This window comes from Tursiops truncatus, chromosome 12 (genome assembly GCF_011762595.2).
Source record: "Tursiops truncatus isolate mTurTru1 chromosome 12, mTurTru1.mat.Y, whole genome shotgun sequence".
Lineage (NCBI taxonomy): Eukaryota > Metazoa > Chordata > Mammalia > Artiodactyla > Delphinidae > Tursiops > Tursiops truncatus.
In genome coordinates this window covers 14,858,598-14,873,698 of record NC_047045.1, presented here as the reverse complement: position 1 = coordinate 14,873,698, position 15,101 = coordinate 14,858,598, and the positions used below count along the sequence as shown (strand labels likewise).

General features: G+C 33.9%; 1 protein-coding gene across 2 annotated transcripts in view; it reads left to right on the top strand.

The window, feature by feature from the left end:
• Positions 1 to 15,101, top strand: part of LCA5 (lebercilin LCA5) — a 76,332-nt gene that overhangs the window by 1,160 nt on the left and 60,071 nt on the right. The window contains exons 2-4 of one of the 2 annotated variants that reach the window (XM_019929332.3): positions 7,977 to 8,008; positions 9,460 to 9,849; positions 14,067 to 14,596. In XM_019929332.3, coding sequence (XP_019784891.2) covers positions 9,651 to 9,849; positions 14,067 to 14,596 — 729 coding nt within the window. In that variant the 5' untranslated portion in view covers positions 7,977 to 8,008; positions 9,460 to 9,650. The remainder of the gene's footprint in view (positions 1 to 7,976; positions 8,009 to 9,459; positions 9,850 to 14,066; positions 14,597 to 15,101) is intronic. The other variant, XM_019929331.3, reaches the window with a different exon arrangement.

Genomic DNA, 15,101 nt, shown 5'->3' with positions numbered 1-15,101 from the left:
AGGCTGTTGTAGAAGTTCAAGTGAGAAAAGATGGTGGCTTGGACCAGGGCAGTTGCAGTGGGGATGGTAAGAAATCATCAAATGTGGAGTATATTTTGGAGATAAAACAGCCTGGTTTTACAGATGGTTTGGTTGTGGGATGTGAGAGTAAGAAGGAATCCGGGATGATCCTTAGATTTGTGAAATGGATAATTTAGTAGATGGAAATGCCATTTAATGTGATCAGAAAAATAGGAAAGAGTGGGTAGGAGTAGAAAGGGGATAGATCATGATTTTGTGCTGGCATGTAAGGTTGAAATGATGTTTAGATACCTAGCTGGAGTTGTCACATAGGAAGGTGAATATATGAATCCGAAAGGCAGGGTAAATGAAGTCTAGGTGAGATCACCTAAGGAGAGAGCGTAGATAAAAGAAAAGAGGGCCAAGTATGTGGTGCCTTGTGTACTCCAACCTTTAGAGGTCAGGAAGAGGAGGCGGATTCAACAAAGAAGACTGGGAAGAGACAGCCAATGAGGTAATGAGAAAACCAGGAAGGCAGGTGGCTATGGAAGTTAAGTAAGAAAAGAGAGTGTTGTAGGCAGGAGGGACTGGTCAGTCTCGTCCAATGCTGCTGGGGGGTCAGGGGTGAAGAGGACAGAAAATTGGTTCTTGGATTTCACCAGGCTGAATGTCACTGTCTCTTTTGACAAAAGCTATTTCAGCGGAATGGTCGGGATGAAAACCTGACTAGTGTGGATTCAGAAAAACATTGTTGGAAAGGAAGTAGAGATGACATTCTAGATTATAAATTACTCTTCGAAAACTTTTACTGGAAAATTGGAGTGGAGAAATTGGGTTGTAGATGCAATAGGCCATGGAGTCAAGCAGCAGCTTTACTAGAACCTCTTTGTTGATTGGAATGATCCTGTAGAGAGGGCAGAATTGCAGGAGCACAGTCCTTGAGATGGAGAGGAGTGGGAAGGAAGACAGGTGAAAAGTTTAGCTCTAAAAAGGAGCAGAAATGCTGCTTCAGTTTTAGTAGGGGGAGCGCCACACTATGGAATAGATGCACATGGAGGTGGCTTTAAAGATGAGGTAGTTCTCATCGATGGTTGGTATTGAAATATTGAATAGGTCCCTCAACCAAGAGTCAGAAAACTTGTAGTCCATTTCCAGTTTTACTAACTTAGGTCTGTGACCTTAGATAAGTTGGGATCTTGGGTAAGTCACTTTGTTTTTCTGGGTCTTAGTTTCCTTAATCTATTCAAAGTAAGGAGTGATTTCCCAGGGTTCCTTCCAGTGCTAAATTGTTATGTAATCTTATTGAACTATAGTAGTTCATTTGTTTTTACTTCGTAAAAACATTATTAGTTATTATTCTAATAGTTGTCTTACCTCATCTTTATCCATTTCTTCCTTTCATATTTTGGTCTAATATTTCATGCATTTTCTTTTTTCTTTAACTTGTTAACTTTTGTTTTCCTGTTTGCTTGTTTGAACAGTTTTTCTGGCAGCCACTGACAGCCAGGCAACGGTGTTCTTACAAGGACTAAGGACTAATTTTATAAAGGAAAATTTTCACAAGTGTCTAAATTTCCATTTTCTAGGAAGGCTTAGATCTTTGGGTTGCTTTATTTTCTAAGGAATGCTTGTTTGTTGTCATGAAGGTTTGTAACATAATATGGGATTAGAAATACCTACCTTATTTCAGCATAGATCCTAAGTAATCAGAAGTTTGGCAAAGGTAACAAAATGTTCTCTAGCATTCCTGGGACTATTCTTCTCCTTTTTTTTAAATTTAATTTTTTATTTTATATTGGAGTATAGTTGATTTACAATGTAGTGTTAGTTTCAGGTGTACAGCAAAGTGATTCAGTCATACATATATCCATTCTTTTTCGGGTTCTTTTCCCACATAGGTTATTACAGAATATTGAGTAGAGTTCCCTGTGCTGTATACTAGGTCCTTGTGGATTATCTGTTTTATATATGGTAGTGTGTATGTGTTAATCCCAAACTCCTAATTTATCCCTCGCCCACACAACGTTTCCCCTTTGGTAACCATATGTTTATTTTCTATTTTCGAAGCCTATGAGTCTGTTTCTGTTTTGTAAATAAGTTCATTTGTATCATTTTTTTTTTAGAGTCCACATATAAGTGATGTCATATGGTACTTGTCTTTCTCTGTCTGACTTATTTCACTTAATATGATAATCTCTAGGTCCATCCATGTTGCTGCAAATGGCATTATTTCCTTCTTTTTATGGCTGAGTAATATTCCATTGTATATATGTACCACATCTTCTTCATCCATTCCTCTGCTGATGGACATTTAGGTTGCTTCCATGTCCTGGCTGTTATAAATAGTGCTGCAGTGAACATTGGGGCGCCTGTATCTTTTTGAATTATGGTTTTCTCCACATATATGTCCTGGGGGCTGTTCTTGAATTTATCACTTTTAAAGTGTTCTCATGTAATTAACATGTAATATTTTCAGGGAATATATAAAGGATACATACATAATTTATTGTGACTGTTTTTTCTAATCTTCTCTCTTTGATGGAAGAGCCAGACGCTGCTCTAAAAGAACTCATAGTGTATTTTTGCTCATTTTAGTTTCCTCATTGTCTAAAATGGCGTCTGTATCATCAGTAATTTTTGTTGACTGAATAAGTGTATGAATTGAATAGTAGTTTCATGAACTTTGGAAAAGTGATTGCTTATATCAAGTTGTCTTGAAAGGTCGAGAATAATTGTTATGAATAATTAGCCTAAAGATGACTTATATTTGCTGTTAAAGATATAGATCTGACCATATGTATTTGTCTCTTCTACTTGGAGACATTAAAATCATATTAAAGAAAAAAAGAGAATAAACGTATAACATTGTAAGAATGATAGAATACTCTCAGTAGACGAGAGATAACAACACATTTCTGAAACATGAAAGAAATGACGGGTGGAATAGATTAGAACAGAACTATGTCCCAAGATATTCAAGAGGGAACTGCAGCAAAGAAATATTCTGATATATCCAACAGAGTCTCAGAGTATCTTGGGATTTAAAAAGTCAGAAAAGAAAATTGAAAATGGGGAGGAAGAATAATTAAAAAACTATAAATGGAATAGTTGTGCCTCCTTTTCCACCCAAGCTCATGCACAGCGACCGTCAGTGTAATACTCTCTGCCCTTCACCCCTCACTCTCTTTCCCATCAAAAAACATAGAAGTAATTTATCCTGGAAATAAAAACAAAGATGACACTAAAGAAGAAGTAGAGTTGCCATGGTGGACATTTGTGTTTGGAGATAATCCCTTCTCATTGCTAACTTTTAGGGAGTCCCCAGCATAATGACTGATTCTTTGCTGTTCATCCTAAAGCAACATGTGCCTGTCAGGAGGCCCCGCTCACATGTACATGGTTTCTGTTCATTCTTTTTCTTCTTTCCTAAATATCAGTGGGTGACTAAAAATTATCTTCAAAGAAATAAAATCAGCAGTGTATAAAAAAACCTAAGATGAACAAACTGAAAAACTGTAACTGTGTGAAACGAAGATAATTTATGGATCAGAAGAGACCTTAAAACAAACAAAATCTCTATTTAGTGTTCTTGGGAAAGAGAATGTATTGCCTCATTAAAGTAAGAACAGAATAATTATTTTAAAAAATCAGAACAAGAAAGAGTTCTTGCAAATTAAGATGTTTGCACAAATTAAAAAAAAAAATTCCTGGATGATTTAGAAGATAGAGTGAGTAAATGTCTTTGAAAATAGTCCAAAAAGACAAAGAGAGCAAGTCTGTTATTTAACCAGTAGAAGTTTCAAAAAGAGTAAAGGAAGAGTCAGTTATCAAAAAAGAAACCTAAGAACATTTCTCGTGCTTAAAGACACAAGTTTCCACATTAAAAGGAAGAGGGAAAGAAAAGGGCAACACAATGAAAACAGAACCACACCTACGTACATCATTGTGACATTTCAATATAGCAAGAGGGAAGATCCTAAAAGTTCCTAGGGAGTTAAAAAAAAAAAAAAGATTACCTATGAAGAATGAGAATCAGATGAACATAACTAGAGTGTGAACTCCATAAGGGCAGGGATCTTTCGTTGTTGTTTTTTCATTACTGTTGCATAGTGAGAGCTCAAGAAAAGTATATGTTGAGTAAAAGAATGACTGTCACATCTCATAAGCAGCTCTGAGGGTTTAGAAGACAGTGGAGCAGTGTCTCCAAAGTTCTGAGAGAGTCACTTAGAATTTGGAACCTATGAAAACTATCAAGTATGAGGCAAAATAAAGACATTCTCAGGCATGCAAAGACTCAGAACTTTTACCTCGGATAACCCTTTCGGAAGAAGCTGCTTGAGGATATGGAGCAGTAAAATACAATGAAAACTAATAAAGACGATGACATGGGCCACTAGAAATGGTAGATTAACTCAGAAGTATGGTAAAAGTTATTCCAGAATGACAGTGGTGCAGCGGGTAGAAAGTTATTGGTTTACATTAGAATAGGAAATTACTGGTCTCCAAGAAAAATGTCTTTTAGGAGGAAGAATAATGGATTTCAGGCTATAGATAGAATGACTAAGAAACTGATAGATATCAGTGATGTGATAAGAAGGATGCTTTTTCCTCTCAAGAAAAAAGGACAATTAGGAATTCTAGAGAAAAACCTCTGCGTAACCAACATGTAGTTGCATGTTGCAGCCATTTAAAATGAGGTGTGAGTTAAATCCTCATCTTTCATAGTCTAAAATTGCTAATTCAAGAAATAGTATAAGCACAGTACTATATATAAAATAGATTAGCAACAAGGACCTACTGTATAGCACAGGAAACTATACTCAATTTTTGTAATAACCTATAAGGGAAAAGAATATGAAAAGGAATATATATAGATAGATACACATAAGTGAATCACTGTGCTGTACGTCTGAAACTAACACAATAATATAAATCAACTGTACTTCAGTAAAAAAAATAGTATAAGCAAAAAGTATAAGCCATTAAAATAGTTGTCCCAGGAAACAGGATTTGGATAACGGGGCAATGGATATTTCCTTTTTTTTTTTTTAAATATGTATATGTTTGGGGCAGGGGTTGGGGCGAGAGCTAGTGTTGGTGTATATGAGATGAATGGCAGGTAATGTTTTTGTGGATTCTTACCCTTCGCAAGAAAAAGTTAGGTGGGACCCCTGACTTACATGGGATAGGTCATAGGGAGCTACTGCTGCTATGTGCATATAAACAGAAATAATCTTCATCCATATCATATAATCAACTTTTAATTATACTGTTAAAACTGAAAGTCTTTGACAAAGAGTATTAATCAGAATTTACTGAGCATCTTGTATGTTTGAATTGTAATATGCAATTATTGATATTTACCAAGTGCTTATTGTGTGATAGTTATTGAATTATCCCATTTAATTGTCACAACAATTCTTTAAGGAAGTTACCATTATTATTTCCACTTTACAGATGAGAAAATTGAGATTTAGATTTAGATTGAGAAGTTAGGTGGCTTCTCCAGGTTTGCACAGCTAATAAGTGATAGAGCCACTTAATTGCTTTAATCCATCATCCTTTTTTCCTAGACAGTTTTTTAAATGTGTAAATATTTTCTGTCATGATTGCAAAGTGAAAGATTCAGACTGATTTATATATTTTTTAATATTAGTACTTGTTGCTGATTTCAGATCAGATAGCTAATTGTAACAGAGACTGAGATTGCCAGGCACTAATAATCTACCAGGAAGTAAAACAAAATTCTAAGTTTGTTTGCTTGATTTTGAAAAAATCTTTTTTGTTAAGGAAAATTTGAAACAATATGAAAGCAGAGGTAGAATAGTGAAGCTGCAAGTCTCCACAGTTTTTACATAGTTTTATTAACTCATGGCCAGTCTTATTTAATCTCTACTTTTACCTCCTTCCCCTTGGATTATTTTGAAGCAAACCCCAGACATTATTTAATTTTACCTATAAATATCTCAACATCTACCTCTGAAATATAAGGACTCTTTAAATAAAGTAATCACAATATCATGATCTCACCTAAAGCAATAGCAATTCCTTAATGTCATTAAATATCCAGTCAGTGTTTAAATTATCTTATAATTTTCTTTTATATAATTTGTTTGAATCAAGATTGAAGCAAGGCTCATAGATTGCAATTGTTTGTTTTCCTTAAGACTTTTAAAAAATATAGAAACCTTCTCGCCATCTCTTCTTTTCCTGCTTGCAATTTATGCGTTAAAGAAGCCAGTTTGTCCTATAGGCTTTGCCACAGTGTGGATTTTGCTAATTGCTTCCTTGTACCTCTGTCCCCTGTATTTTCTATAAATTGTCATTTCAGTTTAGAAGTTTGACCAGAATCAGATTTTATTTTTCTTGTAGGAGGAACCGATTACTTCAGAGGTATCCTTGTCCTATCTGGAAGGCACACAGTGTCTGATTCTTTCTTTTCTATGGTGTTAGCAGCCATTAGTGAGCACTGTCTACTTTCATTATTTCATTAGTGGCTACAAAGTGGCAGTATTCTAATTCTGTCATTCTGATATTCCCTTTTTAATTTATTAGCTAGAATAATTCTGTAAAGAAACAAACTTTTTGGCCAACCCAATACTTCCCCTTATCTACTGTTTTGTTATTTTAAGATACAGCTCTTAACAGTATAGGTAGGATACATGTTTGATTTTTTTCTCTTTATGTATCAATTTCATATGAATGAGTTGGTTGCCTAGTGTCTTTCAGAGGTAACTAATTAGTTTTTTTAAAATAACATATGACCTCATGAATTTAAACGTATTTGATGTGTCTTAATCCTTTGCTGATATAATTCTTATTGACGATGCAATTGTCCCACTGTTGGCTAGTCGGAGCTTCTTGGAGTGCGCTCCCGAGCCCTTCTGATGCTCCATCAGGAGTGCCTCACAGCTTTCTCGCTCTCTAGTATGAACAAATTTCTAGATTTTTAGATTCATCTTGTATGTTTCCTCTCTTAGATGTGGAATAAGACGTTGTACAAGGAGTTCTAGTTTCTTCTAAGGGAAACGGTATTTAGACACTACATTTGAGTGCTGGGAATGTTTGTTGCTATTAATTCGTTTCTTGCTTCTAGGGTTTTTCAGTGGACAGAGCTGGGAAACAGTGTTTTTTTTTTTTTTAATGTAAAATCCGTTATAAATTCATACTGATACTCAAAATTCACCTTTTGGGCTCCAGAATTTTAAAACTCGTATTGGCTTATACTTGTTTGTTTTAGAAAATTCTAATACCTAACCGAACCAATGTAATTACTTGTTTGCTTTATCTCACAGTGCACATGTAGTAGCCTGAGAATAACAATGCCAACAATGTGATTATTGAAACTAGTTTTTAGAAAAATTTTGTACCTTTTTGTCAGTAGGATATATCTCACTAGGGATTGTGTTTTAAAGTCATTAGAATTGGTTAATCTGTGTGGTTCTGCCACCAACTGTATATATAGTTACATTTATTTGTTTCATTTTCTTTGGATTCATAGGAAATGCTTTTTAAAAATCTAATTTCTAAAAATTATTATTTCCAAAGTTGAGTCTACAAAAGTTATAAAGAAGTCTAACTCCTATCCCTATCCCTGAACTCTGCTTCCTGCTTTCCTCTACAGCTATACTGTCCAATCAGCTAACCACTAGTGCATGTGGCTTTTAACATTTAAATTAATTAAAATTCAGCATAATTAAAAATTAGTTCTTCATTCACACTTGCCACATTTTAGGTGTTCAGTAGCTACATGTGGCTAGCTATCATACTGAACAGATTTTAGAACATTTCCATTCTTGCTGAATGTTCTGTTGGACAGCCCTGCCCTAGAGAACCCATTGTTTGTTCATTATTTAATTTGTTCTTCTACTTTTTAAAAATATAAAAAGTTGTGTATATAAATTTATAACCCTCCTTCTTCATTCAATGGTAGCGTACTATACATGCTTTTCTCCCTCTTCCTTTTCTTGATCTAGAGATCACTTCAGACTGCAGAGAATATACAGAGGTAATCCGCATTCCTTTAATAGCTTCATAGTACTGTACTTCACTGTGTGGAGGTTTACAGTGTATGCAGCCAGTTCCCTATTGATGGTCATTTTGATTGTTTTAGTCCTTTGCCCCTACAAAAGTGCTACATGAATAGTAGTAGTGCTACCTTGTGCATGTGTCATTTTCATTTATTACTGGTATATACTTTTAACACTAATTTCATCAATGGGCTTTTCATTTCTTGTAAATATTAAGAACAATTATAATTATAAAAGTAATCCAATTCCAGACGTTATTTTGGTATATTATGTATACCTTGGTTTGCAATTTTTTTTCAGTTCCTGAGTTCAGTTAAAAAGAATACTCAGTGTTTTCAGTATTTTTCAATGACTGTGTGTAGTTGAGATCATATTTATACACCAGTTTGAATTTTTCTTTTTACTGTAATAGTATAAGCATCTTCGTTGTTAACACAAACTTTCTGTAAACATTTCTAACAGTTGCATGATACTAGGCTATATTGATTTTTTCAATACTTTCCTTAATTTTGTTAGTTATTTTGCAGTGGTTAGATTAGGTTGCTTCCTTTTTTGGTTTTTTTTTTTTAATTGTACTGCATTAAATATTTGTGCATAAACTTTCCCCCTATTTTTAGGGTAATTTTCTTGGTATCCGGCAATGGAATTATCAGATCAAAGGTTAAAAGCATAATTAAAGTTTTAATATATTTTGCCAACTTTTTTCCCAGTATTTTCTTGACAGCCATTCTGGAAGCATTGAGTGTTGAGAAATCTGTGACAATCTGATCGGTTTAAAAATGGTATCTGAGGTTGAATGTTATTATGTGCCTATAGTTTGTATTGCTTGCTGTGGGTCTTAATATGTATTTGCCCATTTATCTTTGGACTTCATATTTTTCTTATGGCATGATATGAGGTATTTATTGTTAAGGGTGGTAACCATTTTTCTGTCGTGCTGCAAACGTTTTTTCATCAAGTGCTTTAATTTGATTAATTTTTTTACATACTTTCAGTTTTACATTTTTATGCAATTTTAGATATTTTTCTTTGGTTTTGTTAGCAGTCTTGTCCTTTACCACCATCCCCCAACACCCCACCCCCCAAAAAAAGAAAGAAATCGGTGATTTGATCATAATTCACCTGTTAAAAATCAGCACTTGTGTTTATTTTAAATCTTAAGATTCAAGGGAGTCAAGTGCAGTTAACATTTATTCAGAAGCAAGTATATGTCAGGTACTTTACATGTTCTCTGTCTAGGCTATGACAGTTTGTCTTTTCTCCAAATACTGTAAACAACTGTGTGAAAATATAGATGAATTAAATTACAGCCTGTTTTAAAAATTATAAGCAGTATATTATTTTGCTTTTAGTATATTTCATTGTAATTAACTGTAGAAATCTATTTCATGAAATATGATGAGTTTCCTTCCCCCTTCCTTAATTGTAGGGGAAAAAGTGTATTTTCTGGTCCCTCCTGTGAATTGTGGACCACAGATACAGAGAGAAAACAAATTGCACATACATGAATATTATCCCCGGGATCTGAAGACTCTAAAAAATGCTCTTCAGGATTGCCATGGATTTTTCTGAAGAAAAGAATCTGTGAAATTATGTGAATAGAGGCCATTTTTCAAAGCCATGGGGGAAAGAGAAAGAAGTCCAGGTACTGGTAAAGAAAGTAAGGCAGGCAGACATTATTACTCTTACTGTTCATCTGATTTTGGAGCTACACCACAGTCTTCTGGCCGGTCATCGCTGGTCCATCCGTCCTCACCGGCAAGTATTAAGGGAAAAAATCCTAAAAAACAAATTTCAGACAGCCAAATGCGTCATCAAGGTAAGCATCCTTTAAAAAAGTCCAGTAGATCTAGAAAATTCATTTTGAATGCTTAAGGAAAACATGTATGAATGAAACTCTTCTATTAATATGTATATGGATATGTGCATGGAAATGGGATGATTTACATTTAGAATAGGATATATTTTTATAAATGTTGCTTATGGTACTGTGTATTATCCTTTGTTATATTCAAAGTCATACGGTATACCAAAGAAAGAACCATAACTGAGGCTTCTCATTTTGTTTTCTCTTGTTCCTAAATAAATGATTATCTTGGAGTTTGTGAGGTACTGTAAAGGCAAAAAAACCACAAAAAGCCCCACAAAACACGTGGACCTTCCTTTATCTTCAATTTCAAAAAGTAGTGAGAAGCATTGATATAAAGTGGTTAAGGGGCATTTTTATAGATTGAGTAAAATTACTTTCCCTACTTATTACAAAAGTTCAAATTCAGCCTAGAATTGGAATTTGGGGCTTGGGTCCACCAGTCTGTTTTCTATTAAGCTGTGTTGTAATGGAAACAACGTAAATCATTAGAAATAATTTTTCTTACTAAAATGTTACTAGTCTGGAACTAGTTATTAATATATATTTGACGAGATAATGTTCTAGAAATCTCTTCTTCATCTTAATAAATCCCTGGTCAAGAAAACCCTGATGTGTACTTAGTAACAAAATATGTAAGGAGTATATCATAGAAAAGTAAGCTAAGGTAAATGAGGTTTTATAATATATGTTAATAAATACAGCACAATATAACAGCAGTAGCTTAGAATGGTAAGATTGCAAGGCAGGGAGTGGTAAGTTTGGGAGATGAAAAGGAAAACAGGGGCAAGGCAATGAAACACCTGGAATCTTGTGTTAAGATATTGACTGTTTCTGTACAGGAGAATAGTTAGCTATTGAAAAGTTTTATTCAGGAGTTTGATTAAATTTGCCTTTACAGATTTTTACTTTGAAAAGTAACATTTGCTTTTTTAGAAGAGTGTATGTTCCTTTTGAAAGCAGCCCTCTCATGGATCCCTGATCTAGCTTCCCAGGGATGTTGATACTTCGAACAATTTGGGTGCATTTTCTTCTTCTGTTTGTCTGTTTGTCCTGCAAGTACAATGCTGCAGGTTTCTTAGTCTCTTCCTCCAAATCTGTCTCAGTGCAGTTTTCTTGCTTTGATTTTGTGACTGAGAGCATGATCTGATATTAAACTTTTGCTATATAATTAAGAACAAACAGACCTTAGGATTGAACCTTAGAAAATGACTGTTTATTCCCAAGAAATCATTTACATACCTTGGGAATTACTGGCAAGAATACTTTTTCACTTGTTACCCAGAAGCAGTTTAGGAGGCTACCCAATTAAGGAGTCAGAACTTCTTACGCCTTATCTTATTTAAGAAGATAATTGAGAAAAAGCTATGAGAAACAGTTCTAATATCACCCAGAAAAATTTCGGTTATTGTCTTCAATCTGACTTGTACTGTTTTCTGCTTTGCATTATCTTTTGAATTAAAATCTGTGGTAATTTGTCTACCTTAGATCAAACAACATAACCAAACTGATAACTTTCCTTAAACACTAAGTTAATTCCTTTTGGTTTAAGTCACAATCATCAGTGTAGACTAAATTAAGGAAAGAACAAATGTGATTAAAAAAGCATCTTTAACACTTGAATTTGTGGAATTTCATGTTTGATAACATATTCTTCCTCCTTTTAAATTTCAGCATGCTTTATTTGTGCTCTATCAGAAGTTATTTGTGCTCTATCAGAAGTAAAATTTGTGCTCTATCAGAAGTTATAATAAAATTTAATAATTTATACATCTTTGTGTATTACATATTACATACTTATTCTATTTCTTGTTTTATCAGTAATATAAACACTGAGTTTTTGGTAGATGCATAGTTTATCTTTGTTACATGTTTTTTAAATGAGTCATACCGTAATTTTAACACCTGATGGAAGGAAAAAAGCAGTTATTTGCCCACCCTCTTTTTGGTGGTGACTTAACAAGGGGGAGATGAAGAATGATATACACAACAATAAGTCATCTTTGTTCTGACTCCTATTAGCCCTGTATTTCATCTTGATAGTTTTAAAAATGAAAGAGGTAGATGAACGCTAAGAAATATTTTTGAGTTCTGGTTAAGTGTACTTTGTCTGTAGATGTACTAATAGAATATGCTAAAAATCAATGTTCAGATTTTTAGGATGTCAAAAGTTGGTTGTGGAAGCCCTTTCTGTCTGGCTAAATTGTTCAATAAAATATTAGTGGAAAATTTTTATCCTGATTCGTATAATATCTAGGCTCTAACTTTTCAAATTAAGTTTCCATTTGTATGAAGTCTTGTTTGCTGAGCAATATAATTTTATACATAAAAATCAGAGATTTGGAATGATTAACATTCTTCCTTATGTACAGTCATTTTTATGTATAAAGTTTCTGTCACTCCAAGAGCTGAATACATATTCTATAATAGCATATAGATACTAAAACTCTATTAATTCAGTATGTTGGGAAAGAAAGAGAATTGAAATGATGGGTGCTCCAATTTAAAACTGGAGCAATCTCTCCAATGGAAATATAATGCAAGTCACAAATGCAAGCCACATATACAATTTTTTACTGCCACATTTAAAAAGAAAAGCAGGTGGAATTAATTTTAATAATATATTTTATTTAACCCAACATATCCAGAATATTATCATTTCTAAATATAGTTAATATAAAACATAGTGTGTGGAATATTCTGCATTCCTTTTTTTTTTTAAACTAAGTGTTTGAAATCTGGTATGTATTTCATAGTTACGGGGTATCTCAGTTTGGACCACCCACATTTCAAGTTTCTCAGTAGGCACATGTGGCTAGTGACTACTATATTGGATAGCATAGTTTCAGAGTTACAAGTAGGTTTTCCCTCATTTCTTTTTATTACCACTTCCTTTCATATATTCAAGCATTTATAGAGCTGCAATCCCGAATCAGTTACACATTCAAAATAGCTTCTATAAAACTTCCATCTCTTTAATGAAACTTTATAGTGTTAAATTGTAAATATTACTCTTACCCTTGTTTACATAATGAAATCAGGGTATCCATGGCTGGTAAAACGGGTAGGGAAACATTGGATTTTCTAGTTTTTCTTCATTTTTTTTTCCCTCTGGAATGCATTTCCTTCTTGAAAAAATGCAGTCACCTTGGAGATTAAAGTTCGTTATTCTCAACTGTGGCAGACTTCCAGATGCCTCTTTTAAAGGGCAGGTGCTTTGTATATTGAGGCTTAAGTTTAATGAACTTTTAGTAAAAAGAAAAAAAAACATTCCAAATTTTTGTGAAATATTGTGATTAATGTGTATTAGTTAACTTTAAAGATTTCACATGCTTGTACTTTTTAGGGTGGAGTTTTTTGTTTATCTTGTTCTTAAATTATGCCAGATGTTTTTGATTCGAACATCACACAAAAGAAAGCCTCTGAGAAAGCATTTAGAATCACACCTGTACTGCTGAAGTGTTTTCTGTTTCCAATCACTGATACCTGGGATTAAGTTTTTGTCGCTGACAGAGAATATTTGTGGAGAACTTTCTGTTTTACATGCAAACTTCAGTTAATCCTCACGACAACAAATGAGTTGTTATCCTTATTCTGTGGGTAGGGAAGATAGACCTGGAAAAGGTTTAAGTTGAATTGCTCAAGGATTTATTAAGTGGTAAATCTGAGTCGCAAATCTTCTTGCTGTCATGTTGTCATCCTCTTTCCCCAAATAAAGATTTCTAACTAATTTAAAAAACCCATACATTTCCACATTTTAGATAATGATCCCAAATATCTTGGGACAAATGACTTGAGTATCACAATATTTTGTCCAGTATTTATTAGGCACCATGCTAGTGCTGACGGTGCCTGTGTTCAAATGCTGGCTGGCTATCTTATCTGTAAAGTTAAAAATGGTAAAATAATTCCCTGTAAACTATGGGGATATTATTTTGCTGGATCAGAATATAATTCTTGAACGTTCTTAAAAGATTTCAAACCTTTCTTATAAAACCATTATATTAAGAGCTCTAGGTAAAACCTGATATCTAATTAAATATTGTAAAATCATTTTTTAAGGAAACAAGATAACTAAAGAATGTTGTGGATCCACTTGTGTTAGGATGAGTAAATAATACTACATCTGGTACAGCTTTCACTTTACATTATTACTGTTTCTTTTTTAGTCCCTAGGAAACCAAGCCCTAAGGGTCCACCAAACAGAAGGGGAGTCCCAGTGGGATTTCACTCCCAGGGCCTCAATAGGGAGCCACTTCGGAAAGATACTGATCTTGTTACAAAACGGGTTCTTTCTGCAAGACTGCTAAAAATCAATGAATTGCAGAATGAAGTAACTGAACTCCAGGTCAAGTTAGCTGAGCTGCTAAAAGAAAATAAGGCTTTGAAAAGGCTTCAGTATCGGCAGGAGAAAGCCCTGAATAAGTTTGAAGATACAGAAAATGAAATCTCACAACTTATTGCTCGTCATAACAATGAGATTACAGCACTCAAAGAACGCTTAAGAAAATCTCGAGAGAAAGAACGGGCAACTGAGAAAAGGGTGAAAGATACAGAAGGTGAACTATTTAGGACAAAACTTTCCTTACAGAAACTGAAAAAGATTTCTGAAGCTAGACACCTACCTGAACGAGATGACTTAGCAAAGAAACTCGTTTCAGCAGAGTTAAAATTAGATGACACCGAGAGAAGAATTAAGGTAAAATTTCTACAGTTTCTAATTGTGCTGTTTTGTGTTATTCTTCATTGGGCATTTAATGTGCTCTTTTAAGACTGCTTATTGCAGTTCTGCATTGCTTGGAAATGAAAACTATTTTTTTGGTATTACCTTTCTGAGGAAGAGATTAGGAAAAACTTAAGATTTTATCTTTAAGAGCAAGATGTAAAGGATTGTGTACATTAATGGGCCACATGTTAATGGATATTTAATTCCATGGGTATTGGCCATTTGGGGGAAATATACTATTTGATTATGTGATTGTTTCTCTGAAATTGAAAATGATACTATAAGAGCTATAGTGTAGAAAACTGACATTTTGGGGCCATTGTGTAAGAAATGCCACATGAATAATACTTTCTGTTTTTATTTCTTTGAACATTTGTGAAAGATATATTTTGGGACAGGGTGTGCCTCTACTCCCCCAAATAAAAACTGATGTGAGAGGTGGGTGGAATGATGTTGAGTTAATGGTCTGAGAATACAG